General features: G+C 44.4%; 2 protein-coding genes across 3 annotated transcripts in view; both read right to left on the reverse strand.

Annotated features, from left to right (window-relative positions):
• Window positions 1-232: 232 nt before the first annotated feature.
• On the reverse strand, window positions 233-4,139 carry CUNH3orf62 (chromosome unknown C3orf62 homolog). Its single transcript, XM_037529023.2, has 4 exons — window positions 4,092-4,139; window positions 3,353-3,767; window positions 2,390-2,481; window positions 233-811 (listed from the first exon to the last, which is right to left on the reverse strand). The coding sequence occupies exons 2-4, from the start codon at window positions 3,760-3,762 to the stop codon at window positions 546-548; spliced, it is 768 nt and encodes a 255-aa protein (XP_037384920.1). The 5' UTR covers window positions 3,763-3,767; window positions 4,092-4,139; the 3' UTR covers window positions 233-545.
• A 556-nt stretch (window positions 4,140-4,695) lies between these two features.
• USP4 (ubiquitin specific peptidase 4) overlaps window positions 4,696-27,601 on the reverse strand; it is a 40,850-nt gene continuing 17,944 nt past the window's right edge. For both annotated transcript variants that reach the window (XM_037529009.2, XM_037529014.1), the window contains 15 exons: window positions 26,722-26,839; window positions 24,142-24,315; window positions 21,794-21,952; window positions 20,471-20,695; window positions 19,640-19,723; window positions 18,374-18,468; window positions 15,677-15,868; window positions 14,728-14,816; window positions 11,175-11,399; window positions 9,908-9,978; window positions 9,542-9,660; window positions 9,040-9,189; window positions 7,954-8,057; window positions 5,687-5,775; window positions 4,696-5,290 (listed from right to left, as the gene is read on the reverse strand). In XM_037529009.2, coding sequence (XP_037384906.1) covers window positions 5,132-5,290; window positions 5,687-5,775; window positions 7,954-8,057; window positions 9,040-9,189; window positions 9,542-9,660; window positions 9,908-9,978; window positions 11,175-11,399; window positions 14,728-14,816; window positions 15,677-15,868; window positions 18,374-18,468; window positions 19,640-19,723; window positions 20,471-20,695; window positions 21,794-21,952; window positions 24,142-24,315; window positions 26,722-26,839 — 2,053 coding nt within the window. In that variant the 3' untranslated portion in view covers window positions 4,696-5,131. The remainder of the gene's footprint in view (window positions 5,291-5,686; window positions 5,776-7,953; window positions 8,058-9,039; window positions 9,190-9,541; window positions 9,661-9,907; window positions 9,979-11,174; window positions 11,400-14,727; window positions 14,817-15,676; window positions 15,869-18,373; window positions 18,469-19,639; window positions 19,724-20,470; window positions 20,696-21,793; window positions 21,953-24,141; window positions 24,316-26,721; window positions 26,840-27,601) is intronic.

Here is a 27,601-nt window from a genome sequence, read left to right on the forward strand (position 1 = left end):
GAATTGAGGAAGGGTAGGTGTGGACATGAGGAGAGCATGGGCCCACGCAGGGAACAGTTAGTTCTGTGCGCAAAATACACAAGGATGGCAGAGGGCTCAGGGCCAAGGGCCCTTTTGACTTCTGATTTCTCTGTACAGGACTGACCTTACCTGGGACAGGCTAGTCCCAGACGTATAGAAAGTCCACCCTGGTTGTATCCCCATTGATTTTTCAGGATTTCAGGGAAAAGAACACCAAGACACACAGCAATGGCCCAGGACCTGCACCTGCCTTGGGTATATTAAACATAAAATTTTTTTTTTTTTTCAAAACATCAAGAAAAATTTTTAAAAATCAACAGAAAGGAGCATTTCAAAACAACAGAACAAAAAAACTGGGCCCTTCGTTCAAAAATAGATACAACTGAACTTAAAACAAGTGTGACAATTTAAGTTCTGCTCATCTTTGAAAAGTGTGGTCTTTGTGACAGTTGTGACTGTTTCTGTACAGATGACTTAACGAGAGCCTTCTGTTGCAAAAAATCAGAAATAAAATCAACCATCCCTTACTCAAGTTGGTATTTAAAAGAGGTCATCAAATTGTAATCCTCTTCCAAGTCCAGAACAGTCTGAATGATATTGTGATCATCGAAGGCCTGCTTCAGGCAGCCAGGATCAGCATCTGTGGCCTTTTGGGGACTCTCGTCCACCAGCAGGGTCCAGGCTTCTTCCTTGAATGGCGAATCTTCACAATGACCACACACACGGTTCAGCTCGTTTTCAAATTCTAGTTTTCCAGCCAATTCTTCAATAGTTCGGATGCTCGTATGGTCTTAAATATAAGAACGTTCAGTTTTACAATTCCGGGGAGAGGTTTCCAAAGACATGTCAAACAAAAGTTAAAAAGCAGGAAAAGTTGGCAATTCTTCTGGGATTTTGCAAAGCAGGGTAGTTCTGCCCAGGGCAGGCAGGTTGCCAGAATGAATGCCAAATTTTAAGAGGACCCTAGAAATTCATCCAGCCCCAACTATCTACCATTCCCCAAGAATGGAGTGAGAGGATACTGAGATACATTTGCCCTGACTTTTAAGGAGCTCCCTGACTTGCAGAGATGATAATACATGGTATGAAAAGAAGGAGGTCTTTTGGGGGTCATCAAAATGCTGCCTGGCACTGGCCCTAGCAAAACCTATGCTGCGCAGAGGCCATGACTTGTTTATCTCTGGGGCTACTGGAGGAGATTCAATCCACTAAAGTAGTGGGCAAGGAGGGGTCTGCTTTATGACTCAGTGTAACTCCCCTTATCAGGCCTCGCTTTCATTCCCCATAACCTGGAGGCCCTTCAATTTTAGCACATATGCTGTCGAAGCAAGCACATGGAGGCCCCCTGAACCAACAACTTCAGGCAGTGCCCAAGGGTATACATCCTTTAGCTATGAGCTATTTGTCCAATGTGTAGTGAGTCATTTAAAAATAGCACATATGCAAGTTATGTAAACAATCTAAATGTCCATAAAGCGAGCAGTGCATGAGGAAGATGGGATACAGCTACACAATGGACTACTACTCAGTTATTTAAAAAAAAAAAAAAGACTCTTGCCATTTGCAACAGCATGGACACAACTGAAGGGGATTATACTAAGTGAGAAAAGTCAGAAGGAGAAAGACAAACACTGGATGATTCGACTCATGTGGATACAAGGGAACAAAACAAAGAACAGACAAAACCAAATAAAAACAAACCCTTGGAATCTGCAGAACTGGGGTTCTCAGAGGGGGAAAGAGGGTAGGAGCAGAGGGTGGAAGGGGCCCAGTGCACTGTGTGGAGGGTCACTGGTACTCTGGTGGTGGGTGTGGTGTGGTAACATACATTTGAAGAGGCAGGTGTGAACATGGACTCCTAAAACAGACAATGTTCTAAACCAATGGTACCTCAATTAAAAAAACAACAACAATATACAGAAGTGTGTGTGAAAAAGCTGTGTCTCAGGGGGTACAGCACTATGTTAATAGTAGCTATTTTTGAATGGTAGAATTGTAGGGGAATTTTGTCTCCTAATTTCTTTTCTAATATTCCATTACCCAGCCCAGCTAGACTCCATTCTTGCCTCCTCTTTGTCTATGTCTTGTTTCCTTCATCCCTAAGTTCAACCACCAAGTTCCAGGGCCCCTGTCCCTTGCCTCCCATTCATTGTAACTAAACATTAATGAAATGACTTGACTGATGTGTGTGACTCCATCAGGCTGTGAGCCCAAGAGGGCTCTATGCACAGAGCCTGCCATGAGCAGAACAAACCTACTGAGCAAATGGATGAGAAATAAGGGATTCTTAAAACCTAAGACACTTGCTGATGCAGGGATCTGCATGATGGACCAAGGAGAAGACAGATGGGCGATCTTCCTTACTCACCAATCATATCAAGCAGATCCTTTGTGACCTCTTGGCTAGAATTGCTTAGTGGCAAGTTTGAGTCAACCTTCAAATCTTTTTCCAAATCTTTCCTGCAGGCCCCCCAGAGAAAAGAAGAAGAAAAAAAAAAAAAAAAAGAGGGGGTGGGGGGATGGTGGCATTAGATCTTCAAGAAAATGTTGGAGGGAAACTCAGTGTCAGATAATGTTAAAGACAAAAACTTACTGGTAACTTTAAAAATTGTCATTTATAATGTGATTAGGAGATAATTAGAAACAGTTAAATCAGCAAAATTGACCAATAGCATCATCATGACTTATGATACAACAGATTGTGGATTAACATCTATGAATCGAGGTAAATATTCATAGTTAAACCAGTTAAATGGTCTCTTCATTCTCTGCCTACAGGACAACCAAGATGGCAATACTTTGAAGCTCCATCCAGTGTGGTCATCCTTCTCCAAATCCAGGTGCCTGGGAGCAGGCAACTTGAGGTACCTGGAAGAAAAGGTCTAGGGTTGACCTTAACTTTGGGGCAGACTAAAAACTTCTGAGGCAGGCAGGGGGCAGAGGCAAGGATGAAACCAGGAAGTAGCATACGACCCAGACACCACTCAGCCTGACCTCAGCATGGGTAAAGGATACTCTTTTTAAGATTTTTGTTTCTGCAGCATAAAAAAAACCAAAAAACCAAAAAAAAAAAACAACCATTAAAAAAAAATCTGGTTAACATTCACTGACCTTTGGGTACTACATTGTGGTTTCCAAGAGATTTAACACCAAGGACACACACACACTGCCTTCGGGGCCAAATTCTGAAGGTTTGTGAACATGGTCTTACACTTGCCAAGAGGAGGCCAGAACAGTGTTATGGACACAATTTAGGATCTTCACCACATATTTTGTATTTCAGAAGGGAGATCCCCTAACTGTAGCTATGAAACTATCCACTTCAAATCACCTTAGAGTTTCTTTTCTCCAGTTCTCCCCATCTCCTGCCACTCTCCAAAACTGTCTTTCAGGTGCCAAAATGGAGGTATGCATCATTACATTTTCCTTGCTGGTCAGAGGTTTTCTTTTGGGGCACAAAGCTGGTGACTTTGCACTCACTGGGGCATGGTTTGGTGCAAAGGCAGAGCTCTCATTCTCAGGAGCACATGGGAGAGGAGGGAAAGGAGCAGCAGAGGCGCAAGCTGCCAGCGGGTGCCTTCTGCAGAGGAGCCGGTGCACAGGGAGGGGGAAAGAGAGCGCGGCTGCGTCCAGCTCCAGCCTCTGCTGGCCTGAGCACTCCTGGGAATGACTGACTCCTTCAAAGGCTCGGTCAATGGCTGCAGTCAGTTCCTTTCTGCATCTTCTCAGTTTTTCAGACATTTTTCCTAAAAGCGACCACGTCTTTATTATGTAAAATAATGCACAAGGCAAAAGGCTAAAGCTACAAATGAGACTGTAAAGCACCCCAGTGGGGTAGGAGGCATTCCTTGAGCTTGATCCTAGCTAGCGGGAAAGCAGGGGAGCCCACCACACTCCAGAGCTCCTCGGGTGTGGCAAGAAGTGCCCGGAAGCTGCCCGCGGGACTCCCGCCCCGCCTTCTGGCCTACAGGCTCCGGCCACCCAGCCAGGAGGTCCCCCAGCCCCGGCTCACGGCCGGCCGTCCCCCCACCCGCCCCTCCCGCGGCAGGAGGCCCGGCCCGAGTCCTCACCCAGCGGCGGCGGCGCGCCCGCACCCCGCCACCCCCAGCACCCCGCCGCTAACGGTCGGTCGCCCGATCGTCGAGTCCCAGATAGGTCGCCCGAGCCAGTAACTGTGCGCACAACCGCTACGGCTCGGGTTAAAGGTCAGACGGCGGGTCGCACAGCCCCGTTCTTAAGCCCACTGGGGAGGGCCCCGAGGGGCGGGGCGGGGCTGCGGCGGGGCGGGCGGGGCACGGGCGCCGTGGGGGTCGGGGTTCGGGAGGGGCAGGGAACTCACTTCTTATGGAAAGTAGGCTAGAACTTGGGAGCCCTTTCGGAACCTGATTAAACTCCCAGGAAGGTTCCTGTTCTCGAGCCAACGTGTAGAAACTACTGGATGGAACACAGTGCCCAGCAGTTTTCTGGACCGACTGCCTTTAAGCGGTGTTGAACAGCAGCTCCACTCGATATCCAACTGTCAGCTCATCAGGGCTGGGGGGGGACATGGCAGAACCGCTATATTCCACACCAGCTTGAGGGGGAAGAATACTGGGAATTCCAAGATGAGTCAAAGGAAACAGAGCGGACGTCAGTGGTACTCTTTAGGGAATTATAAACGCATCTAGGTGCACAGCAAGGGAAAAGGGGACATCAAATTTACTCGAGGCTTGGTTTATGTGGGCAGACTACTGGGGTATCCAGTCATCAGCACCAGAATCAAAAATCCAGAAAGCCAGGGCAGCCTGCAGCAGGCCTTCACCGCCACGCCACACTCAAGCACAGCGCTCCTCGCCATTCTCCGGAAGCCAGCAGACACACTACATTGCGAGCCCCCCTCCCAACTCCCGCGGTGCAGCTCCAGAGGTTTCTCACCACCTGTTTTAAAAAAAAAATAATTCAGCCTCTTGACAGAACCCTTCTGAGCAAACAAGGTCTTTTTTTTTTTTCTTCTGCTCATAAAAGAAGGGAATGTCCTCATTTGGTTTTTAGACTGAACACTAGCAGTCTTCAAAGTGTCAAAGATGTTCTTCAACTGGTGCTGCGGGGTGGCAGGGTCGCAGAGGCAGCATCAGTTGGTGTCCATGCTGCATGTCTCATCATCCCCCAAGCCCTGCTGTGAGCTGGTTGGTCTTGTCCCTCCATCAGAGGACCCAGGAAAACCAAGTGAAGATGTCTTATAAAACTCATCATCTCGACGCTCGTAAAATAGCACATAAGCTGCTTTTGTCTAAAACACAAGAGGGGAAAAATCCATTCACTGATTGGAAAAAAATTACTCCACCCCAGCTTTTCTTTACTGTTCAAGACCCACATCTCAGGGATCTGCCATCTTGCCCTGTGCATCTACATACAGAAGCGACTGAGACCGCCAGTGCCCCTGAAGCTGGCCCACACTGCTCATGCCCAGGGGGTAGAAAAAGTGCCCTGTGGCACACAACCCTAAGGAGTCAAGCTTCTCGTTCAGGAGGGGACCCAGGAGGAATGGCTGTCAACTCATTCACTAGCTCACCTAGTTCCCATTGTCACATCAGGATGACTCAACAACCAACTAGCTCGGGAGAGACTCTTCCCAGTTTTAATCTAAAAAGGTCAGGAGAGGAAACAGGTACTGAGGTCTACTCACCACTATCTGATCCTCAGAAGCCAGGGACACATTGCTATCATCAAAGTAATACCATTTCCCGTTCAGTTTGTTCTTTGCGTGTGCAGTGTCTGCCAAGTCAACAAAGAAAATACTCCAGCCATCAGCAGAGAAGTAATCTGGCTAGTTTATTAGGCTTACACTAAGCAACAACAAAACTTTGATATATGAAATGAAACAGATTCTGAAGTTAGGAGAAATTTATAGCTTGTGTCCTAACACAACCAAAGACAACTCATCCTTTAAAAAAAAATCTGTTCTCTTCAAAAAGGTGCTGAAAAGGTTTTAGGGCCTCCCCTGGTGGTGCAGCGGTTGATCACTGGGCTGTGAAGCTGCCCACAGCCTCTGCAGCACCGGTTCAATCCCCGCCTGCCGGCGAGGGTCCCATATGGCATGACAGACCTCTCTTGCCACACTCGCTGCTCCCCTCAGCAGTGTACTTTGGTCCTTCTGCCTTTCTGCTCCCGGCTCTGGCTCTGGTGAATTCTCTCACCCTCCCGCGCTTCTGACTGTACCCAGTGCTTGTATAAATAAATAAATCTTCAAAAAAAAAATTAAAAAGGTTTTAAATGGAGCTGTTAGGGACCAGTGTTTAAAAATTTGGGCTATGAGCAATAATTCAAAGCTGGGGAAAACATATAAAGGTGGTTATTTTCAAGATCTAAATAAAATAGCTGTCCAAAGAACATACCACACCAAACTCCCCCACTGCATCCAGGAAGATGGCTATTACTGCCTCTCATGGCCTCCGGAGCCTGGGGAAATAATCCTGGTCAGGGGCTCACTGGGCACTTGGATTTACAATCTGCAATTTCTCTAAAACTGTGAGTTTTATTTGTGGCTACAATTGCTCATAATGGTCCAAGTATTTCCCCCAGTCAATACTTCCTGTCTTGAGATATTATTTCCAAGCAGGATATGTCTAAAGTAGCAATTCCCAATTCCTGCTCCACTCAGGCTCTAAGACACAACAGAATCTAATTGAGATCTGGCTTCTAATCTGAACCTACTGTGTGATTTTGGGCAAATCCTTTCACCATTCTAACTATATGCCTTCCACAAGTAGTGGTGGTCAAACACACAGGACAGAAGGGCTGAGGGCCTGTACCCTCTGTCTGTTCGTGACGATATAGCAGCAATGGTGTCTCTCAATCTCAGAGTTCCAACTGTGGATCCCACATAGTCCCTCAATCAGTCTAATCTTGTAGATAAGAAAACTAAAGTAGAAGGCAACTGAGAAACTTGCCCACATAGTGTATTTACATGCTAAAAACAGCAGCTGATCCACTCTAAGTGCAAACTGACACTTCTCAGGGAGTCATCTCTTGGGGGTTCTAACATTGGGTATAGTGGCAGCTGGCATGGTGCAGATGTGACAGGCATGACAGAGACTCACTTCACATCACTAACACCTTTCCATAATTAACAAAAGGTACTAGGTCTTTTCACTGTAAAGTAAACCTATACATTATACAAAATTTGGAAAATAAAATAGAGCAGCAAGAAAAACATTTTGGTGAGAAAAGACAGAAAGGAGGGCCTCCCCTGGTGGCGCAGTGGTTGAGCGCTGGGCTGCGAGGCTGCCCGCAGCCTCTGCAGTGCTGGTTTGTTCCCCCGGCGAGGGTCCCACCAAAAAAAAAAAAAAGAAAAAAGAAAGAAAGAAAGAAAGAAAGAAAGAAAGAAAGAAAAGGTAGAAAGGAGAGTTCTCTCTTCTTCCAGGTTCCCCCCCGCCCCCGCCCAACCAGATTCTTGCTTTTTGTTTTAGTATCACTATGATGCTATCCTCTGGAGTGATATAGTATAGTGTGGCTGTTCTCACTTAACATATCCTATCACGAGCATTTCCCCATGTTATTACCAATTGTATTCTGTAGTGGCTGTGTACTCTCCCACCAAGTAGGTGGGGAATATTGCCAACTGTGTTGAACAACAATGCTGCTACTAAACTTTCATTATTATAAATAGAGAAATAGCGTTATACATAAAGCTACTTGATATCTTCATGTCAAGTAATTTCCTTAATATATCATTCCCAGAGGTGGGATTATTAAAGAAGAAGAATCAAAATCAAGTAAGTCAATAAATAAGAACGGAGGGGCAGCAGTATGGCAAAAGTCTAAAACCTGCAGCCTGTGATGCTGTGTAAAGTGCTTGGGGCAATGCCTGGCATACAAGGAGATGAGGCTGGTGAGTGATGACTAGCTGAGGGTATTTCTATGTCTCAGAGGGAAGCAGACACCAATACTTACAGTGGCCAACCCCCATGGCTCCATAATGATTGGACACAGCAATGAGATCGTACACATAAGGCCTCGCTGACGGGTCACAGACAAACTCGGACATGTTCAGAGCTCTGAGCACAAAACACAGAATCAGCTTTAAATACATTCAACTCAGAGAAAGAAGCCAGAGTAACCCAGCAACACCTTTTATGCACCAGGCTAGAATACAGGGAAGCATCAAAAACTAACTGCAGAAGGAGGGAATGAGCAGACCATGCAAGAAGGGACTCTACGGTCCTCTTTTGACCTCTGACATATTCAGATTAGAAAAGAGAAGTTTCCTGGGTAATTCCAACCACAGACCAAAAAGTGATAAGGGGCCCTGGGCATAGACAAGAGGCCATGCAGAAATGGTTGTTACTATCAAAATACAGCTGGTGCCAGAAAAATGTAAGCTAAATACCAAGACAGACCCCAGAAAGTCTTTTATCCCAATATTTCATTTAAAAAATTTCAGACATACAGAAAAGTAAAATAATTTTACAACTAATACCTATATAGCTACCACCTAGGTTCCACACTGGCACAATGCCTCATCTGTCTATCCGGCACCCCCCAATACCTCCCACATCCCCAAAAAGCATTTTTAGAATGTGCATTTTGTTAAGAAGCTCCTATCTTAGGGATTTATTTCCTGGGTCAGTGACACTCTGTACCCTGGGACCTAAGAACATAACAGCACCTCCAAGAATTCAATTCTCCCTAGAAAACTCTTCTCTGGTTGCCTTGTCCCCCAGTTCATTGTAAGTAACATTATTCATGAGTTGTCCTGCTGGACCCAGGATCCCTGGGACCAATGACTGATGGAAAAAAGTTATTAAGTGGCATGAGGGATTCAAGGCGGGAAGCAGCAGAGGCAGAGAAGATTGGCCTCACCCTAAATCTGGAAAATAACTTCTGTTGGAAACTCTTCCCCAGCAATTGGATAGAGTTAAAGTGAATCAAAGTGTAGCCTCAAAGAATCAAGCAACACACATCGCAGTACAGAAAAGTATGGTGGCAAAACCCTCATCCAATCAGTGCCCACTTTCCTGTTAACACCCAGGAACTCACCTGACTGGGAATTCCACGACTGTGTCTAGTTTATCCCTCCAGTACCTATTGTAGGAGAAACGTTTGAGGTGGACAACCAGAATTCTCGGCAAGGACCAGAGGTCAAACTTCTTTGTGGCCTGTTGATGCTTCTTACAGTTGGGACAGTACCTGAAGAGAAAAGAGAAACCTCCATTCATCGGGGAAGCAGGGAGCCGGTGTGACTGGGTACTCATGCATGGGAGGCACAGCTGCCACCCTACAACAGCCACTCAGCACAATACAGCAAGGAGGCCTCCTAGCCACCTTTCAAAACAGAGCAACGGCTTTCTTTGTGCGGAAAATATAATCCACACAGAAAAGAACCTGTATCACAGGGCTGGCCATATAAAAAAGTGATATGTCCAAGTTCAAAAAGTGAAAAAAAGTGATATGTCCAAGTTTTGTGTGCACAGATGGTTCCAGTGGAGCTGGGAGTCTGGGGGTGTAAGCATGCCTCTGCCTAGAATGGGGAGCTGCATACCAGGGGTCATGTTCCCCAAGGGTCTCCATGGTAGTGAAGAGTTCAATGCAGTCTCTCAGGGCCACCGCTGTCTTCTTCTTCTTCTGCGGCTGCAACATGCTCACGTGCTTTTCGTAGGCCTGTGAGGAACAAAGTGCTGAGTTCTGCTGGAGAAACACAATCTGACCAGGTCAAGTCACAACCTCATGAGTCTCACCCCTGGAATATAAGGTACTCTCTGGAACCTCTGGACATACAGTGATAAAATCTGGAAGTGCTTTTCACTTGTTAACTTGTTAAATTGCCATCTCACTGGTAAGAGTGACATTGATACACGTCCAGAGCAGAAACCAGCATGGACCACTGACCAAGAACGGAGGGACCTACCTCAGATTCTTGTTCATCATAGTAAAGGCTCCGCGACTCACTGTCCCAATCGATGGCCAGTGTGGATCGAGCTGTGGAGGCACACAAAGTGTCCTCATTACTGAACAGCCAACTAGAGGCTCTGAGATGACAGGGTAAGGAGGACCACCCTCAAGCATCACCATCTGAGTGGGGCCAGCCAATTTTGAACTCCTGACCCCCAAATCCTTTGGCAAAGGTTTCCTCAATATGACAGATAAGCTCCAAAGACACTGGCTACATAGAATTCTGAATGGGCATAGGTAAAGGTTGAGTAATACCAACCAAATTTACCTCCATGCCCACAAGAAAACCTGACAACTTATATGAAACAAGGTGATGCGGTCTACTGCCTGGAGGCATTTTCTAGACCAGCTTGGAAGAGAGAGGGAGGGAGAAGAGAAGACTGAGATGAAAAATCAAAGACTAACAAGGTGGCTGGAATTTGCAAGGCACTGTACTAGAGGAGGAAACTGCAAAGAGAGGGCAGAGCTACAGAAAAACAGAGAAACAGATACAGAGATCAAAAAATATTTCAGTAAAGCCATTATTAAAATAATTTTAAAATAATTTTAAAGAGGTATAAAAGGGGGAGGAGGGAATTTTCTTCTCCAATGGAGGGCACTAAAAGACACGAGAGACACTTTTGCAGTTCCCCATCCCAGCCTGTGCAGGGACCTTCTTGGTTCACTGGTGCTCGTCACACAAAACGCACACCCCATGTGGGTGTCCTCCCATCTGTGGGTGTCCTCCATCTGTAATCCTCACTACAGGGCATTACATGTAACAGACACCTTGTAAAATCCATGACCATCCTCTAGACTATCTCTAGATGGATCACATTCCTTGAGCACTCTTATGAACAAAAGAAATACGCATTTTTGTGTCTTTAGTGAAATAAATTTGGGGGAAGTGCTGCCACGAAAGAGGGTCACAAGAAGTGTTATTCATGAGGAGAAAAGCTCCTGAATGGTAACTGGCATCATTGCAACAGTCAGGGACAGAAGGAGTGGATGGAGTGCTCGCTTTCTTCTCAGATCATAACACTGAGAAAAGCCTGATTGGGGGTGTGGGTCAGGTCTCTTTTGAAAGCCTTTAGGAGGCTTCAAACCAAGGACCACATATGTGTCTGTTTCTGGAGCTACTAGAAATTACAAAAGCCCAATGTAATAAGCATTGAGTGCAAGTATTTTCAAATAGATATTAATTCCCCAGAAGTCCAGTTTGAAAGGTCAGAGAAAGTGCTTACAGTTCAGTTTAAGGAATTTTCCATCAGTTGCAAGCGAATTTATGTCGGCTGTTCCATAGGAGTTCACAAGGCTGAAGGTAAAAAGCCTTTTGGGGCAGTGTCGGCCTTTGATCTTTTGGGTGGTCTCACCATGGTCACTTTCCAGGTCATCTTCCCCACTGCCTTCTGTTTCTGAAAGCTGTTCTTTACCTTCTTCCTGATGTTCCATCTCTTCTTCATCCTCTCCTGGCAAATAAATGATAAATAATGTGTATATAATTTACCACTATTTCAATGTTAAAAACTGCATTTCATATAGTTTCCTCCCAGATTTTGTCCTGTGTGTGAAATAGCAGCTACCCCTCTGCATATACAATGCACCTGACTTCAGGCTGTGACAACAGCATATACTTACATGGTATTATTAATAATTGAGCATCTATTACATACAGCATACTTTAAACATATTATCTCACTAAACTGTGACCTCAACTCTTGGAAGGAGAGTAATGCAAATTTAAAGCAAGGTTCAGAGGGATGAAGTGACATGTCCAAAGTCCACCTCTCATCTTTTGCTGGAAATCAGTGATGTAACATACAGAGCACCAAGAACCCATAGGTCACCCAGTGTCTGTTCAAGACTACCGTTACTACTCCAATACCTCTACTTATGGGACCTGTGCGCATAATACACTCCTGTTAAACCCTAGTGTGAGAACATGATACCCTGGGGAAGAATAATAATATGACAATGGGAAATAAACTAAAATAGCAATGATTTTTAATATGCACTGAAGACAGAGCATTGTGGTCATTATTTTTAACACTAATTCTCACTTTCTAGAACTGTACATCTCTGGGAAATCTGGACATTTGGACTGGCAATTAAGAATTTACAAGGCTAGGGCCTCCCTGGTGGCGCAGCAGTTGAGCGCTGGGTTGCGAAGCTGCCCGCGACCTCTGCGGCGCCAGTTCGATCCCCGGCTGCTCCCAGGCCACTGGAGGAGGGTCCCACATGACGCGCAGACCTCTCCTGCCACCCGCTGCTCCCCTCAGCAGTGTACTTCGGTCCTTCTGCCTATTTTGCTCTCTGCTCTGGCTCTGGTGAATTCTCTCACCCTCCTGCACTTCTGACTGTACCCAGTGCATGTATAAACAAAACAAATGAACAAGTAAATAAATAAATAAAACATGCCTCTAAAAAAATTAAAAAAAAAAAAAAAGAATTTACAAGGCTAGCCCAGCAAATAGGGCAGCAGAACGAAGACATAGATATATCCCCAACCAAAATATATCACAACAAAGGTAACCCTTTGAGGCTGATGATACAATTACTGTCCTACATCAGGTGCAATCAGGTGTAAAAGGATAGGGTTGCCTACATTAGGTGTAAAAGGGTAGGGTTGAGAATGGCACATATTAAAAATAACCCCAACAAGTGCGGAAGAGGATGCAGAGAAAGAGGACCCTTATTATACTGCTGGTGAGAATATAAACTGGTGCAGCCATGGTGGGAAGTGATCTGGATTTACCTTAAAAACTAAAACTGGAAATACTGCATGATCTAACAATTCTACTCTTGGGTATCTATTTGAAAAGCATGAAACCATTAACAACTCAAACTGTAAGATTCTGCAATGTTTATTGGACATTATTTATAATAGCTAGACATGAAAACAACCTAAGTGCCCAATAATATGCAGACTGGTCAAGAAGATGTGATACATCCACATAATGGAAGAAAATTAAGCCATAAAGGAAGACAAAATACTGTCATGTATAGCAAAAATGGAAAGAGTTTGAGAGAAATTATGTGTAGGAAAGCCAATCACAATGACAAAGATAAATATAGGACAATTATGTAGCAGATGATTTAAAGTAAAATACTAATAAAAACTAGCAGACACTAAAAAATGAAATGAGGCTTCTAAGGTTCAAAGTGAGGGGACAGAAAAGGGATAAAAAGAGTTTAAGGGATGGTGATTGGGGGGGAAAAGATTTTTCAATATTTTCCTCTATAAATAAAAATCCAGGTCCTCATGGAGCTCCTACTCTAGCTGGGAGAATTAAAGAAAGACTACCTCCTTTTAATGGACACACTGGTAAATAATTGTTTGGCTGAGGTTCCTGACTAATTAGACCTCTTTAAATTGAAGCTTTGGTATAGGTCTTTCTGGGTTTTTTGTTTGTTTTTTAATATTTATTTATTTATGCATACAAGAACTGAGGTACAGGCCAGAGGTGCAGGGGGATGAGAGGATTCACCAGAGACAGAGTGGGTAGCAGAACAGGCAGACTGAAATATACTGCTGAGGGGAGCAGCCGGCGAGACAGGAGAGGTCTGCTGCGCCATGTGTGTCAGCTCCCTGGCTGGGGATGGAACTCGTGCTACAGTGGCTGTGGATAGCTTCATAGTGCTGAGACTTAACCCCTTGTGCCACCAGGGAGGCCCAGGTGCAGTACTTTCTCTGCCAGAAGTTGTTGGTCAGCTTTGGCAGGGAAAGTTAATTTAACAAATTCTCTAAGAAAAATTAAAATGTGTATCAAAACAGAGGGAAAAAATTGTCAAAGAGGTTCCAAATCTCCGTGGCAAGTAGATATTAGGGTTCTCACTAAGGGACAAAGTTGAGATGATTATGCTAAATGAACTAAGTCAGAAGTACAAACACCAGATGATTTCACTCATATATGTGGAATATAAAGAAACAAAGCAAAGAAACAGACAAAACCCAACCAAATCTCTGGATTTGAAGAGCAGAACAAGAGCAGGGGTGTGTTTGAGAGCAAAGGGTAGAACCTCCCCAACAAAAATAAAAAATGTTAAAATGCTAGGGGGTCAGGGGGTGGGGGAGAGAATAATTTGCAACACTAATTTGGAGGACATTTATGCTTTTAATAGGAAAAAAGCCCCATAAGAATGTAGACAGTCACAATGCAGGTCAGACACAGATCCTAGGTCAGGGATGAGTTTGTGATCACTCAGCCACAAAAGAATGATGAAGGCTCTGGGTTTCCTGGAACAAGCCCATCCTACTGCTTTTTGGACAGTGGTTCACTTATCACCCATTGCAGGAGCTGTCTAGCGTCACCTACCACATGCAACTTCCAGAGTAAAAAGAAAAGGAACACCCAAGACAGCCTATTTCTGCCTTCTAATTGGTTGGCCAGGAAACCTGTCCTCCCCAGCAATGATGCTGCACCACAGTGATGGGGAAGGGTCAAGATACATTCTGCTGACAGAGGAAAGTTGATGGAAGCAGTCAAGTGTTGGATAAGCACCCATTCTGCACCCCCAACAGATCAGAATCAAATCCTAACTCTGCCTCATGCCCCGGGGCAGTCCCCGAATTCTGGCAGTGTACCTGAACTAGAACTCAGTCTCATGTCTAAGATGATTCAATGAGGTACTGAAGTGCAGACAGGTACAGAGCTACAGACAGAGCTTCCAGGTTTGCTCGATAGAGAGCCTTCGACCCAGCCTCAGAGCCTCCCTATCCCGTGTATATACCAGCTTTGAAGAGGGAGGTCAGGAGGGATTTGGTCAGTCACAGTCCAGTAATGTGGACAGACTTACCTTCACAGGTACCCCTGGAGCCATTGCAGGTTCCTGGCTCCAAGGACGAGCAGCCAGACTCATCAGACAAAGGCTGTTTTATATATCGGCTTGTGAAAAGGAAAACAAAAAACTGTTAGTTGTATTATTTGCCCGTTTTCCCTTCTATTCAGTTAGAAATAGTTCATAATTTATATGACCAGCCACTCACAAAGCAATTTATGTAAAAAGTGCTTTAAAATCATGTGATGGCTCAACACACCAACAAATTGAGAGGAACCCAAAAGATGAGATGTTAAAACCTCCAAGATTGACTCTGAAAATCTATAAATGTCATGTGGCACCATCATTTTAAAAGTACTTTCTAGTAACACTAATTGCCAGCTTCAGAATGATAGTAGAGTACTTCAGAAGTAGTATTCCAATACAAAATACCACCAGAGCACTGGACTCCTGAAAGCAGACATGATTCCAGGGACCAGTAGAGGCTTAGAATGTATCAGATGCCTCACCTCAACAGTACCTGCCTTTGCCCTCCCCAAGGGTTGGCACAACTGCATTTTTAACAGAAGTAAACACGAGATCGAAACAGACCCTCGGGCCTCCCCCTGGTGGCGCAGCGGTTGAGCGCTGGGCTGCGAAGCTGCCCACAGCCTCTGCAGCACCAGTTCGATCCCTGGCCACTGGTGAGGGTCCCACATGGCGCAACAGACCTCTTCTGCCACACCCGCTGCTCCCCTCAGCAGTGTATTTCTTTGTCAGTCTGCCTGTTCTGTTCCCCACTCTGGTAAATTCTCTCACCCTCCCGCACTTCTGACTGTACCCAGTGCTTGTATAAATAAATAAATCTTCTAAAAAAAAAAAAAAAACAAAAAAAAAAAAAACCAGACCCTCTGCAGGGGACAGTCACTACCATAACTGGGCCTGTCTTGATTTTTGATAACCAGCCAATCGCATTTCTGCCACCAACCTGATACGCTCATAAACAGCCTGGTACAATGATTCAAGGGTTAGCTTGTGCTTAGGGACAGAAACCATCAGTGGCTGTCCATAAAGCACTGCCCCAGAGGAAGTGCTCGAAGGTCTGGACTTCCTCTCCCTGAAGTAGACTGGAAGCGTGACGTATTCTGAGCCATCGGCGGAGGTGCTGCAGACTTCATACCTGTGTCAATCACACAAGAAGGTATATCTTTAGTAGCAAGTGAGTAACGGAGATTTGAGCTGTAGCTAAATGGTGGCCATGACTATCGCTACTAGGACAGAGCATACTTTAACAGAAAAGGTGGATAAACCACTTCCAAGACAATAGAGGCTGGGTCAGGAATCCCAAGGAGGGTCACTATTAGCATAATGTCAATCTATATAACCCCGCTTGGGGCTCACATGATCCTCCTTTCACCAACCATGGCCTAAACCAGGACTCAGTACAGATGATAGCTGTCATCCAGATCATCACTCCAGACACAAAGGCACGCAGGAGTGCTCTGGCCACCAAGTTCACTTTTGTCACCAAACAGCTCAACATTTAAAAAGGCATTCTCGGTGCACTGCCCTTTAATAAAGCCAAACATTATATAAGGGTGTATAACTAGAAAATTAGCCAGACTATTTTAAGTGATGAAGCAAATTTATACAGCTCATTGTTTGCCATCTTTGTTCAAAAACATTGAAGTAAGAGAATCATATCTAACTTGTTAAAAATCATCAGAGATAACCAAAGAAACTGCTAAACACATATCAACGATTTTGAAAAATGTGTCTTACTTAGTGAATACATGGGACTGAGGAGATTTATAGATGTTTTATCCTGGAACAGATGTTACCAAAATTGCTGGCAACCGACTGTAGTCTTTTCCCTCTTCCTATAGGGGGAGACACAAACTTACTGATTCAATTTTTGAAAACTATAAACACAAACATAGACACACATCCCTCCCCAAATGCCTGGCAAGCAATCCTGACTTAGGTATATGCAGAAGGTGTTCTAAGAAAAACACAAAACTATCCAAGGTGTCTCTAGGTTAAGGACCTTGCATAAAGGTCCAGAACCAGCTTTTGGTGTAAGGCTACTACTTTCTGGCTGCTAAGTGTCTTAACTTCTGCGCCTGTTTACTCAGTAGACAATGAGATTACCCACCTTCTAGGACGAAGGTGAGAATTAAATAACTTAGTACATAGGATACTATTACTCAGAAAGTATTAGATTATGATTTTCTTAAGATAATTCCAATTTGGGCCTTCCTGGTGGCACAAGGGGTTAAGACACAGCACTATGAAGCTATTCGTAGTCACGGCAGCATGAGTTCGTTCCCTGGCCATGGAGGTGACCCACATGGCACAGCAGACCTCTCCTGTCTCGCCTGCTGCTCCCCTCAGCAGTGTATTTCAGTTAATCCTCCTGTTCTTCTCCCCACTCTGTCTTTGGTGAATCCTCTCACCCCCTGCATCTCTGGCCTGCACCCCAGCTCTTGTATGCATAAATAAATAAATCTTAAAAAAAAAAGATAATTCCAATTTGTCTTTAAAACAATTTTCTAACCTATTGGTTGGCCCTCAAGCCCTCTGAAAATTCCTAAATTTGTGGCAGGTTTTTCAAGCTCCCCACAGTGTGCCATCCAGCTCCTCTCAGTTCGAGTGCATGCAACTGCTTGTTTCCAGAATTGAGGGAGCCTGTGTTAAGGACTTAGGGTCAGAAAAGGCTATGAAAGCTGACTATGCCATGCCTTATTTCTGCAGTTCGGTATGAGCCTTGGCACCCTCCATTTGTAAAGCGAGGGAGGGCAGCTGTGAGTGGGGAAGCAGCTTACACAGTGGGAATAGAACTAGATTCTTGGGTGCAGTCAAGACACAATTTTTAGAGTGACCTAGAAGTCATAGGCCTTACTGCATTGCTCAGTCAAAAACAAAATCCTAAAATCCTTTCTCAGCTGAAGCAAGTTTCTGTGTGAGAGGGAATGAGAGAGGTGGCATGAGTATGGCCTACATTCAAGCTTACCTGAGCAAGTGCTATCTGGGAGCACAAGCAAGCTCACATTCCACCCTACTCCACCTGGGAGAGGGACACACATGCTAATACGCAGAGCAGCCTTGAAGCAAGAAGACTCAGGATGAGTCAAGACCAGCCACAGTGAAAGTGTACTATTCCCAAAGGGATAAGAAAACTGAGTCTCAAGCTTGTAGGATGTCAGAGCTAAAAAAAGACTGTTAAAATAACCCTTCCTATCATTTCTGAAATGGAGATCAATGGTATGACACCTGGCTAAGAAACCACTGCTAGTGGCAAAGAAAAGACCAGACCTCCCAGTATCATATCCCTTCCCTATCTTCCCATAGCCCCTTACACAGTTGCGACTCTTCTTGAGAAAAACACTTCTGACAGTAAGACCATCTGTAAGACCACTACGCAGGTCTTAATGGGTAGCAACTATTGATAAAAGGTTGTGCACATAATGAGGAAAGTTATCTGGAATATCTAATTATGAAGTGCCTCACCATGCACTGTTTCTTAGCACATGGCTCCCACAATCCCCTGAACGTCCATCTCTTGCACCCAAGCGTCCAAGCAAATCCAGGCAAGCACTGACTGCCAGAACTTCTGCAGTGGAGACACCAATGAGGCAAAGCCTGTTGTTTCCTTTGATTCTGCATCAGAAATCAGAGTACTCACACAAAGATGTCATCCCGAGGCATGATGTGGTTTAAACCTTCATCCATTTGGAAAATTTTGTGGAACCGATGATTATACACATCTGTGACCACCATCTAAGAAACAATAACAAAGATTAAAGGATGAGTAAGAGTGCCCTACTAACCACTTAAAATCCAGGAACAAATGAAAATAGTGTGTTGCCGGCCTCGAGGCTCAAGGGGTTAAACACCACACTATGAAGCAATCCGCAGCCTCTGCAGCACTAGTTCGATCCCCAGCTGGCCAGGAAAAAACCCACATGGCAAGGCAAACCTCTCCTGTCTCACCTGCTGCACCCCTCAGGAGTGTATTTCAGTCAATCTGCCTGTTCTGTTCCCTACTCTGTCTCTAGTGGATCCTCTCACCCCCCACATCTCTGGCCTGTGTCCCAGCTCTCATATGCATAAATAAAAAAATCTTAAAAAAAAAAAAAAAAGAAAGAAAATAGTGTGTCGCTAAAGTGCTGGCCCCAGAGCTCAAGGAACATGTTCCAAGAGGGAGCAGCATGTTTGCCACCAGCAGAGAACAAATTGGTAACATCTCCCCAAAGTTCACAATGGGATCTGCTCTCAAGTGACAGGAAGAGTGAGGCGTGCCAACCAGAGATTGGTAGTCATCCAAAGCCTCTGGGGAAGTTCCTGTGGGACCAGAAGTCTCCACATCATGTCTAGCATATAGTAGAACAGCCTGGAAACAGCATAGGTCCAAGAGAGTAGTGAGGAGCAAGGGTACTGACCAGGAAGGAGTGGGGTTGGGAGGGGAGGGGATGGAGTGGAAGCATCCAGGAGGATGGGTCCTCATGCAAGGGGTAGTCTTCATTTTGCCCACTTCCACACAGGGCCAGGCCCAATAGCAAATTCAGCATGGGTAGTTGTTTCTAAATAAAGATTTCAACTAAGACCTTCTTCATGTCACTCACAGACTTTTGGAAATTAGGATAGAAAAGCACTTCCAGCTTTTCACATTACAGTAGAAGTGGTATAGGAAGAGGTGTAAAAGCTGAGGCACAGCCCTACTCCCGGTCCTCTGGCCATGTTAGTATGATTTTGACAGAGGAAAGACAGAGTTTTCCAGGCAAAAAGGGATGGTGTCAGCCACAGTGGGCACAGTGATCAAGGGCCAGGAAGGCTGGACAACCAGACCTAATCAGCAGGGTCTGCCAAAGTGGCTACAAGGTTGAAAATAAACTCCAAAGGACTATGAAGTGTCCCACTAGGTTAAGTGCCATTGACTACCCCGCCTTACATTTTCCGCAGCAATTCCAGACAGCCTGGAGAGAGCTTCGCACAGGTCAGACACGGCACCCATCAGTGGCACAATCACGCGGTACTGCAAAGGAGAGATGGGCAGAGTGACCAGGGTGCTCTGCAAAGGGTAGGAGATGAGTTGGGAAGAGCAGGAATTGTGGGAGACAGAAGTGGTCTTTCAGAGTCAGTGCATGATAAGGCTAGGGCTCAGATAAGTCGCTGGCAGAGCAAACTGGCAAATCTTTGTCAGCACCTGCCTCTCTATTTGGCGGTTACATAGGAGTTGGGCCATCTCTTTCCCTCCTAAAACAGTTTTACTTTATTCTTAACTTTCGGCAGTCCTGCACTAACCTCCTTTAAAAATTTGTTAAAATTGTACAAACTGCCACCAGTTCTACATGTCATCTTTCTTTAGATAGAAGAAACTAAAGTCAGAAGGCTAAGCAATACTGTCATGCAGTGAGTCATCAGCAGGGTTAAATACTAAGACATGCTGGTCACAGCTCTCATCTGGTCTTTTGTATTGGCCAGCTCTCCAAGCTGATTTAGGGGTGAATGTGACCAGAGAGAGTAACCTGCTTCTGGTTTTCCAATATTAAGATTCAAGGATCACTCCAGGTTATAACAGAGAAGGCTAAAAGGACCTTCATGATATGCCTTGAATGGCACAGATTACAAAAATGTCTGATGAAGTTCAAAGGCACAAACTCAGACAAGCCCACCAGAGGCAACTGACGGGCTTCCAATGCAGGAGATGGAAGTAGTCTCACTGTCCAGGTCTAGAGAGCAGTCACAGCAGGGGGTGCCATGAGGATGCCAATTCTCTTACCTGGGTAGGTCTGCAGCGAGGGTCAGCAGGAACCAGGAAAACTTCCATGACTCGGTCTTTCTTCAAGGGCAGTGGGAGAGTTAAATAGCAAAATGGGTCAAAGGTCACAGAAACCTTAGCACATTCTGGGCAAACCAAAGTAGACTTAAAGAGGCCATGGAACGTGTCCACAATCACAGAGTCATTCCTCAACCTGTGATTCTCCCAGGCTTCCTTTGCTACCACCTGAAAGAAAGGGGAAGGGATAAATAAGACATTCTCAATACCCCTGCATCCATTCACAGAAAAACCTGAGATGGACCTGAAGCAGTCTGTGCAGCCAAAAACTTGGTCCAGGCCAGCCAGGGCTAGGACTGCTCTTAGCATAACGTGGTACTCATAACCACGCCAATGCTACACACAACCCCACATTTAACAGCGTCTCTAAGATTTATGGAAAGCAAGGTGACTGTGTATCCTCTTATGAGAAATAGATGCCCTGAAACAGGGCACACAGACCACCTTGTGTGGTGTTTAAATGATTCAAAGTCCCTTCAGTGAGGTTTTAATCTACAGTGCAGTTCAGCTTTTCATTTAAGAGCTGTTATTTTAGGGGCCTCCCTGGTGGCACAGGGGTTAGGTGTTAAAGTCTCAGTGCTATGAAGCTATCACCAGCCACTGTGGCATGAGTTTGATCCCTGGCCAGGGAGCTGATCCACATGGCATAGCAGACCTCTCCTGTCTCGCCTGTTGCTCCCCTCAGCAATATATCTCAGTAGATCCATCTGTTCTGCTCTCCACTCTGTCTCTGGTGAATCCTCTCATCTCCTGCACCTCTGGCCTAGACCCCATTTCTTGGATACATAAATAAAAATAGATCTAAAAAAAAAAAATCTTGTTATTTTGAAGTGTTCATATTGATCTCTGATCTCCCCAACATGACAGGGTAAGTTAAACACTAATTTCTCCTTTCATAGGTCAGAATAATATTAATAACAAGCTGTTTTAATACACAGATGAATTTTAATGAAAGCCCAAGGGCCCACACTACAGGCACTTTACAGTTTTCAGTGTCCTAGTCTCTGGTTCACCAATTAAATTTATAATAAGCAAACTGACTCTAACTTTGAGAAGCCCAAGAGGAGCATAAGGCGCAGCCAGAGCTTGCTTTTTCTGACCTAGAATACATTTCTTTACCATAGTCCACATCTATATCACCAAAAACAGGGCAAGGCAACTAGGGTCTTGGCACCAATATTTCAAAAGCAGAAAGATGTCCCTGCAACTCTCAACAGGAGGCAGCTTCTTTAGAGTACTGCTATTCAGAAATCTTCAATATCATACCGCATCTGGTCGCCCATTGGCATCCTTCAGCTCCAGGTAGGGTTTCTTCTTCACTCTGTTCAGATCTTCATGTAGTCCATCTAGAAGAAAGGCTAACAGCTCCTGAGAGTCTTGTTGCTGGTAGCCAGAAAACTGAGGGGCGAAACGTCCCACTTGGGTCTACAACAAAAGCAATGACATAAAATATAAAGAATCAATGCAGTCAGACAGGAAACAGCCAGGAAAAATAGCTTTTCACAACCAGCTGGGACAGCAAAGAACTCTACGGTAGCAATGGCCAAGAGTAACTCCTCAAGGGACTAAAGGATGCCAGTAGTTCTCACCACAGAGAAGGCCCAGATCAGAAAGTCAATGACTGACCTAGAACCTGGGTCACTACCCTAAGAGAAGAGTGAAGAGTGATATCTCAGAAAAATCATGCCTCTTAAATACTGGCATGACTCCCTCTCTAACTTCCTTCTTTGGTTCAATCTCTATAAGAACTTTACAAATGTTACCTGCATAAGTCAGAGGAATCCTCCTGATACAAAAAGCCCTCGTATTCCTAGAACCCTCTACACCGGTGACCCTCAGAATGAGGTCCCCAACTAGTGGGAACAGCATCACCTGGGAGTTTATTTTTTTTTAAGATTTATTTATTTACTTATACAAGCACTGGGTATAGTCAGAAGTGCGGGAGGGTGAGAGAACCCACCAGAGCCAGAGTGGGGAACAGAACAGGCAGACTGACGAAGTATACTGCTGAGGGGAGCAGCGGGCAGCAGGAGAGGTCTGCACACCATGTGGGACCGTCGCCTGGTGGCCGAGGATCGAACCGACACTGCAGAGGCTGCGGGCAGCTTTGCAACCCAGCTCTCAACCGCCACCGGTGAGGCCCTCACCTGGGAGTTTATTAGAAAAGCACACTCTTGGGCCCCACCCCAGATCTATACAATCAGAAATTCTGGGGATGGATCCAACAGTCTGTTTTAACAAGTCCTCCTAGAGACTCTGATGCATTGCAAGGTTAGAGACCCACTGCTCTACACCTATGCTCTCCAATACCATAGCCACTAACAACATGTGGCTATTCTTATTTAAATTAAAATAAAAAATAAAAATTTAGTTCCTTGTTCACACTAACCACATTCCAAGTGACTAGCAACTATCACACCAGAAAAGGCAGAGACCATGTACATCACTGAAGAGACTCTATACTATATTCTCTAAATACTTTTTGCCAATTAGCTTGAACACTATGTCCTGTCACCAATTCTAGTCTTTCTATGATCTAATATGTAAATAGGAATTTACATATATTTCTCATAGGCAAATATGACTAAAGAATCAGGTTTTAATTTCAATAAACCATCTAGGGCTTAATTTTCTCATTGAGTTTGAGTACTTTTTTCCCCCCTCATTGAATAAAAAATATGCATATCTTTCCTATAATGGGCTTCATGAAAATTCCATGAACCCCAGGTGGTGCAGGCTCAACAGGATTTCTCAGATTTCAACATACTGAGGAAAGGCCCTCCCCCCTCAGCAGGAGAAAACATTTAGGGTTAAGGGTAAGGGGAAAGCTGAGTTGCTCCAATTATCTACTGCAGTTCATCCTTCTCCTGTTCAATCTTTCCAGTTAATAGACTCCAAGTGAGAACTGTCCCTCACATGACTTCCCAAGAATATGAACCTGATTCCTAACTTAGAGGGCCCAACTCAAACCACAGGTGGTATTGGTTCCAGGCTAAGAAAACCTGGGACTATCCTGCAGATGTCACTGGAGTTTAAATCAAATCTTGATGGTCTGGTTTAGGATAGTGAGCACTGCCACCACCTTTCTGAGCAACCAGCTTACAAATGTACTCTGAAATATCTCTAGCCTAGAGGTGGGGACTAAGGACTTTTTTTTAAAGATTTATTTTATTTATTTATGCATGCAAAAGCTGAGCGTATAGGCCAGAGTTGTGGGAGGTGAGAGGATTCACCAGAGATAGAGTGGGGAGCAGAATAGGCAGACTGACTGAAATATACTGCTGAGGGGAGCAGCAGGCAAGACAGAAGATGTCTGCTGCACCATGTGGGTTAGCTCCCTGGCCGGGAATCGAACTCGTGCTGCAGAGGTTGCAAATAGCTTCCACAGTGCTGAGACTTAACCCCTTGAGCTACCAGTGAGTCCCCCTAAGGACATTTTAAGATAAGTGGGTGCTGAATGACTAGACAATAGAAAAGAAGCATCTGATTCATCATGTGGTGCTTTTAGTCTCAGATCCTATCTTAATCCCAAAATACAGGTAAAGGAATTCCTCATTACAACATTAAACCATTCTCCCTAAAACAGGGAAAAGGAGAATATATTATAAACCTACTTTGAACATTCGAGGTGCCACATGAGCATCCCTTCCAGACCACATCTGCTTAATGAGTTCTGCATAGGCCTCCGCAATTTCCCCTTTCATTCCCAGTGGGTTGTCTCTGTTGATTTCGACCTCATACTCATCTTTGAGAAAGTAGTCAGTCAGCGGTGCAGTGTTGCTCAAGCACTGAAAGAGAACATGATCAGAACTCACACCCCTTCTGGGGAGCACACAGATACAAGATACACCAAGTTCTAAAGGACCAATGAGTGTCAGCTCCAACAAAATGAAGTGCTCAGAAGATTCTTCAACTGGCTCAAAACAGCAAAGCACAGTCTCCCAGAAGTCCAACTGATGGCCTACCTAGTGGGTAACCTCCCAGGGGTATGGTCTTTGAAGAATTCATACTCAACACCTAAGACACCCCAGGAAGATTACAAAGCTTACACTAAAACCTGTGTGTCACCGCCCACCCCTCCCGGCTGCCCAGGTACCTCACAAGCAACTGATTTTCAAGTCAGTAGACGATATTAAGTTTTTTTTTTTTTTTTTTTTTTAAATAGAGGCATGTTTTTTATTTATTTATTTATTTGTTTGTTTGTTTTGTTTACACATGCACTGGGTACAGTCAGAAGCACGGGAGGGTGAGAGAATTCACCAGAGCCAGAGCGGGGAGCAGAGCAGGCAGAGGGACCGAAGTACACTGCTGAGGGGAGCAGAGGGCGGCAGGAGAGGTCTGCGCGCCATGTGGGACCCTCCTCAGGTGGTCGGGGAGCAGCCGGGGATCGAACCAGCGCCGCAGAGGCTGCTGGCAGCTTCGCAACCCAGCGCTCAACCGCTGCACCACCGGGGAGGCCCTAGACGATATTAAGTTTTAAGATTAAAATTTCTTATTCAAAGTGACTGGAACATTCCACTGTTTCATGAGAAGAGTAAAATATAAAGTGAAGAATAAATGTTTTACTAGAGTCAAAACTCTATGGGGGGGGCGGGGAAATCAGGATATTAGATAGTACAGAACCCAATAAACAATATTGTTGTACATGTACATATTAATTTTAACTTTCCAAATTAAAAAATGAAGGTAGATGCTGAACTTCATCAAATAATTTTCCTAAACCTATTGATAGGATCATATGGTTTCCTTCTTTATTCTGCTACTATGTTAAATGACAATGAATAATTCTTCAGGTGTTAAACCAACATAGTTCTCCTGGAACAAACTCCACTTGCCTGTACGGTAATTATTTTATTTAGACATCACTGAATTTGATTTGCTCAACTTTTGTTTATGGAACAGTATCTATCTATTGTATGAGATAACATGGTCTAAAAACTGCCCTTTAAAATGTTCCTTGTCAGAGTTTTGTATCAGAATATGCCACATTATACCAGAGTATATAAAATGATGTTTGGAATTGTACCTCTTCTACTCCTGGGAGAGTATATATGGTTGGTATCACTTCTGCCTAAAGCTCTGTATACATTCACCAATAAAGTCATCCAAAACAAGGATTTTCTCTGTTGTAAGGCTTTCTTTAACAAATACAGGGATATTCAGATTTTCTATTTCTTCTTGTGCAAGTTTAACAAATTGTCCATTTCATCTAAACTGTCTAATTTAATGGCATAAAGTTGTTCTTAGTCCCTAAAAATCAGTTTAATGCCTGTAGGATCTATAGTAATGTTTCTTATTCCATTTCTGGTATAATGATTTGTATTTTCTCTTTTTTCTTCCCAAAGGTTTATCAGTCTTCCTAAAGGTTTATCAATTTTTATTTGTTTTCTTACAAAGTATCAAATTTGTCTATACTATAAATGTACTTTGTATTTCATTAATTTCTGTTATTTCAGTTACTTCCCTTCTTCTATTTCCTTTGGATTTTATCTTTTCCCAGCATCATGAGCTAGAAGCGTAGATCATGAAATTTTTTATTTTCATCTGATATTTATAGCTAGAGCTATAAACCTCCTCATTATTATTATCCTCTTTCAATAGTTCAGAAAAATTGATGATACAAAGAGATTTAAGAAAACATGCCCACGTGAAGTCAAATCTCAAGTCTTTTTTCTTCAGTACTGGGGCTTATTCCCACCTCACCACAGAATAGTTAACTAATCTTTTAACAAACCATCTTATCTTTTCCCTGGTAATCCAACAAAGGTCAAAGTTAGACTGTAAGACTTGTGAGGACAAAAACTGTATTTGATTTGTTCACCACTGAATCCCCAGGTAGAGTAATTGGTTTCTGGGAAGTATTCTGTTGACCCATAGAGTATTTTCCTTGGTAGGAGTATCTTTGTTCACCAGGTCAGAGGGCAGGGTGGAGGGAAGGGACTTTAGGCTCTGATATTGTGATTTAGGGTGACAACTAGACATTCCAGAAAGACCAATAATATGACAGTGTGAGATTTGGGGTCAGATGATATCAGTCCACTGTGAGACTGAATTTAACCATCTGGGCAATCACCAATCATGCCTAGGCAATAAAGCACCGATAAAATTCTGGACACTAAAGCTCGGGTGAGTTTTCAGAGCTGGCAACACTCCATGCCTACACAGTGTTAATTAGATGGACAATCTCCCCCTACCTGCAAAGCGGAGTTCATGAAGCAGGTGTTTCCCAGGTTTCCAAGTCCACAGAGCCCAGGTTGTATATGAGATGATGGGGTTTCCTGATAGTTATATGAAGCAGAGAAGCCAGATCCACTGGAAAACACAATCCACATCAGAAATAAATGTGAGTTCTGTACACATGCTCTGAGAATGCCTTCTGGGGTTCCTCTAGGGCCTGATAATAATGCCATGATACAAGTTCTCTCTACTTCCCTCTCTAGTATCCTGCCATACCCCAGCCTTAACCCTACCCTGGACTTAACAAGATAGTGGGTGTTTAAGCATATCCTTAGGGAGAAAAAAGTTATTCTCCATTTTCAGACTTTGGAAATGGTGATTTTGTATCCCTTCAGAAGGTTAACTACCAGGTAACTTCAGGGAGTAATACTCTGGTTACCAAGATCAAGAGCTTACACCTGCCACCATCCACAAGGCCACGCTCAGTCTTGACTATGCCTGAGTGTTCATGCGTACCTTCTCTCTCGCCTTACCCTCCTCTTCCACACTGTCTATGCTGTGTGGCAGGTATTCTTGAAAACAAAGGATCACAGCCATCGAGAAAGGGACCAAGCAGGACTCTCCCACAGCTGAGAATCATCCCCTCATAGCTACTCTGTCATATGGCTAGCCCTTCCCTTCACAGACAAATGCAGTGATCCCCTATGCCCACCAGTGACTTAGGCTGTGAAGAAAACACCAGCTCTCAGGAGTACAAGTAACGTAAGTCAGAACTAGGAAACACACTTTATTGTGGGTATAAACTGGAGTGAATAACTCATGCAGCACATTCCCCTGGGAAATTCTAATCCCACTAGGCTTAGTGTAGCAGTAGAGCAGCAATCCAGGTACAGTCTG

Source organism: Talpa occidentalis, unplaced genomic scaffold (genome assembly GCF_014898055.3).
Source record: "Talpa occidentalis isolate TD23 unplaced genomic scaffold, MPIMG_talOcc4v2.1 talOcc4.10, whole genome shotgun sequence".
NCBI lineage: Eukaryota > Metazoa > Chordata > Mammalia > Eulipotyphla > Talpidae > Talpa > Talpa occidentalis.